The sequence below is a fragment of the Vanessa tameamea genome, chromosome 9, assembly GCF_037043105.1.
Source record: "Vanessa tameamea isolate UH-Manoa-2023 chromosome 9, ilVanTame1 primary haplotype, whole genome shotgun sequence".
Classification (NCBI taxonomy): domain Eukaryota; kingdom Metazoa; phylum Arthropoda; class Insecta; order Lepidoptera; family Nymphalidae; genus Vanessa; species Vanessa tameamea.
In genome coordinates this window covers 6,671,961-6,675,561 of record NC_087317.1, presented here as the reverse complement: position 1 = coordinate 6,675,561, position 3,601 = coordinate 6,671,961, and the positions used below count along the sequence as shown (strand labels likewise).

Here is a 3,601-nt window from a genome sequence, read left to right as displayed (position 1 = left end):
GATCTCGAACACGAACGTGCCTCGAATCGTGTAGCACAAAATGTGATGTTTACGTTTTTTTTTACAGCTATTTCGTTTTTACGAATGGACTTGATATTTTTTTCGGCTTTGTAGCGATCAATAAAAGATTTCAATTTACTCTAAATTTAATTGAACTGAAGACGTATTGAATAAATTCCTAGCTCATACATTTTATATATTTTTTCGGAAGATTGTTTTTAATATGATTTTGAACATATAATTATGGAATTTTACATTCCACAAACGTAATTGCATGTGTAAGTAGTATTTAACGGTTAAATGCTCTGGTGTCGTTGTTCATTTTTAAATAAAAAAATATTGTCAGAGTGACATTACATGTTACGTCAACAAGAAGTGGATGAAGACACGTAATAATTTAAGAAAATATATTTTAAAAGGACTTAACAGTTTTTATATAGATATCTCGTAATTATTTTTTTGTCCCTCTAACAAGATGGAGCCTGGGTTAAATTATTTGTATGTAAAAATAAGAAAGGATTTTGGACAGCAAGTCAGGTTTTGCGAGGTTCCAGCGGTAATGTTAGATTCAATTGATCCAAATAAACTTGACCAAAAGCAATATTGTCTACGAAATCCAACTTCTAATGAAAGTCAGACAGTTATTAAATTATCTGAACATTATGTGAATACAAAAAAGATTGTCCTTCGTGATCAAGGAGTTAATCACGTTGAAGGCGGTTGGCCAAAAGATATAAATTTCCAAGACGAAGAAGCCACTTCTAGACACCGTAGGCGTTTTGAACGCGATGATTCTTATGTCAGTGCAATTTTAAATTCTTACGATGGTTTAAAGCATCTTATTGAACAAAATAATGCAATAGAAATGTATAATATGTATTTCAAGGAAATAAATTCCGAGGAACCAGTTGAGAAATATTTTGTTCGCAAATCTATTGTTTTTAATGATCCTGATGAAAGACCAATTGCATCTATAGGTTGGACACATGAAGATGATTCAAAAATTGTGGTTGCATATTGTAATAAAAATTATCCTGTTAATAGACCGGTAAATAAAAATGCTACATGTTCGATCTGGGCTATAGAAAATTCTGCAGAGACCTATACTGATTTTATTCCTCCTTCATTTTGCTGGAAAGTAGCCTGCTCTCCTTCTAATTCTAGTGAAATAATTGGAGGTCTTCAAAATGGTAGTGTTTGTATCTTTGATATTCGCGCCAAAAAGGAACCTATTGCCATAAGTCCAATACACTTAGCTCACCGAGATCCTGTCACTGCTCTCTTATATATTCATTCTCGCTTGAATAATGAATTTTTTAGTGGTTCCAGTGACGGACAGTGCATGTGGTGGGATATTCGAAATATATCAAGGCCAACCGATAACCTTGTAATGTCTATACATGCTCCTTCAAGCCCAGATGATGGTCTTAAGTACACAGAAGGTATAAGTGCATTGCAATTTGATAGAACATTTACCACCAAGTTCTTATGTGGTACTGATACGGGGTATGTAATAAATGTCAATCGTAAAGGTAAAAATCATGCGGAAGTAATGAGTGCTATTTTCTCAGCCCATAAAGGTTCCGTCAAGTCAGTCGAACGTAATCCTTTTATTCCAAAATTTTTTATTACATGTGGCGACTGGACGACAAATATTTGGAGTGATGACATACAATCTTCACCAATTATATTTGGCACATCACATCCTAAGCAAATTTCAGATGTAGCATGGTGTCCACAAAGAGTTTCAAGTTACATGTCTATCTGTCGTGATGGCATATTTCGTTACTGGGATCTCTTACGAAAATATTACGAGCCCATAGTCGTTTTACCTGTTTCTAAGTATCCATTATTATATATAAGGCCAAATGAAGAAGGAAAATTCGTTGCCATAGGAGACACAAAAGGTTCATTGAATCTTATAACTCTATCCGATAATATGGTTTACTCTGGTGATCGAGATAGAAATCTTATAGTACAACATTTTGATCGCGAAGCTCGAAAAGAGCATATTCTTGAAACTCGTGTTAGGGAAATACGATTAAAACTGAAATTAGAAGCACATGTACCTGTTGATTCAACGCTTGGAAAAGTTGATGATGAAACTTTAATACATAATGCTGAAGATGAGTACAGAAAAGTTGTGGGAGAAGAATTTAAGCAATTTGAAACTGTGCCAACTACTCGTGGAAAAAGCCTTAAAACTGTCAAACATTAATTTTAAGTAAAGATTTTTTCCAAAATTTTATGAATAAAGAGTTCTTATATTATCATATAATGTATGGTTAAAGCTGTTTATCCTGATAAAAACAACTTCCCTCCTATATTATTCTGATATATTACCTCCCTTCACACACCTCATTACACAATTTCCTTAAGCAAACATTCTAGTATATTGTATAACTATGTCGGTTTATTTGTAATATCTTCTTTTGCTGAGAATACTCTTACAAGATTATAATGAACTGCGTCTTTATTTAAAACATTCACGAAATATATTATCACATTATTGTTATTTGGTATCGGATTATACAAAAGAGGTGAACAGAGATAAATTCTTGCTTTTTATTAATTATTACAAATATTCTAAGTTCTACATAATGTAATCTTAAAAGATGATGTCGTCCTGACCGATTTCGGCCACGGCACCTTTCTCAAGGAGGATCGACAATTCCGACAAGACCAGAAAGAGATCAGGTGCAGGACCAATGACTATTAGTGCTTTTCGAAGCATGGGAGTGTACACATTCCCAACTCCCAGACTCCAAGCTGTAACTAAATTTTTTTTGATAGAAAAACCCAATAACTTTTATCGGTCTTAACTGGAATTCGAATCCAGGATCGATATCTGCGGCCTTATATCTAGCCACTAGAGCAACAAGACAGTCAACGGCATAGATATACGTAGATAAACTCTGTACGAGTAACTTTCAAATGAAAGTAATTCTTGAATTCGATCGTTTATTCAAACTAAATATTATAATACAATAATTAATTGTAATTATTGTAATAATATTTTTGCGTAATTATTATTTAAATTACCTCGATAATCTGGCAATAAACTGACGTTGTTGAAATTTCGACTTAAATCCGTTAAGCTATTAAGCTATATCAATAAAATTATGAATACGTATTAATGTTGAAGTAATTAACATTAAAATTGGACACTTTAATTGCTAGCTTAATATTAACTTATATTGTTATATTTTGAAACAACACTTTGATATATTTTAACGTAAAAAAATAAATAGTTATAAAAAAAAGACTTGTAGCTAACTACAAGTGAGTACAAGAACAACTTCGTTCATTGATTGAAATCGAACTAAAGGTCAAATTTGATTGCATCGTTATATAAATATGTAACGTTTAAACAAAAGGTTTTCGACGTCAGAAAAACTTATTATACTTATATTACCTGGAGGTAGTGAGTTGGACTCATTTTAGTTTTTAAAGCATTTCTTTGAACCAAAAATTAGTTGACTCACATAAATAAATGGTAAGGCGAAAAAAATTAAAACAGCGCGAATGCAAAGGGTACTCTTCGTTCCTTTTACTAATGCTTCCTAAAAGATTTATGAAAGAGTGCCTTTTGTGTGGCTTT

The 3,601-nt window shown here is 32.4% G+C and overlaps 1 protein-coding gene across 1 annotated transcript; it reads left to right on the top strand.

The window, feature by feature from the left end:
• Positions 1-475: 475 nt before the first annotated feature.
• LOC113395131 (dynein intermediate chain 3, ciliary-like) lies at positions 476-2,218 on the top strand. The gene has a single exon (XM_026632689.2). The coding sequence runs from the start codon at positions 476-478 to the stop codon at positions 2,216-2,218; it is 1,743 nt and encodes a 580-aa protein (XP_026488474.1).
• The last annotated feature ends 1,383 nt before the right edge of the window (positions 2,219-3,601 follow it).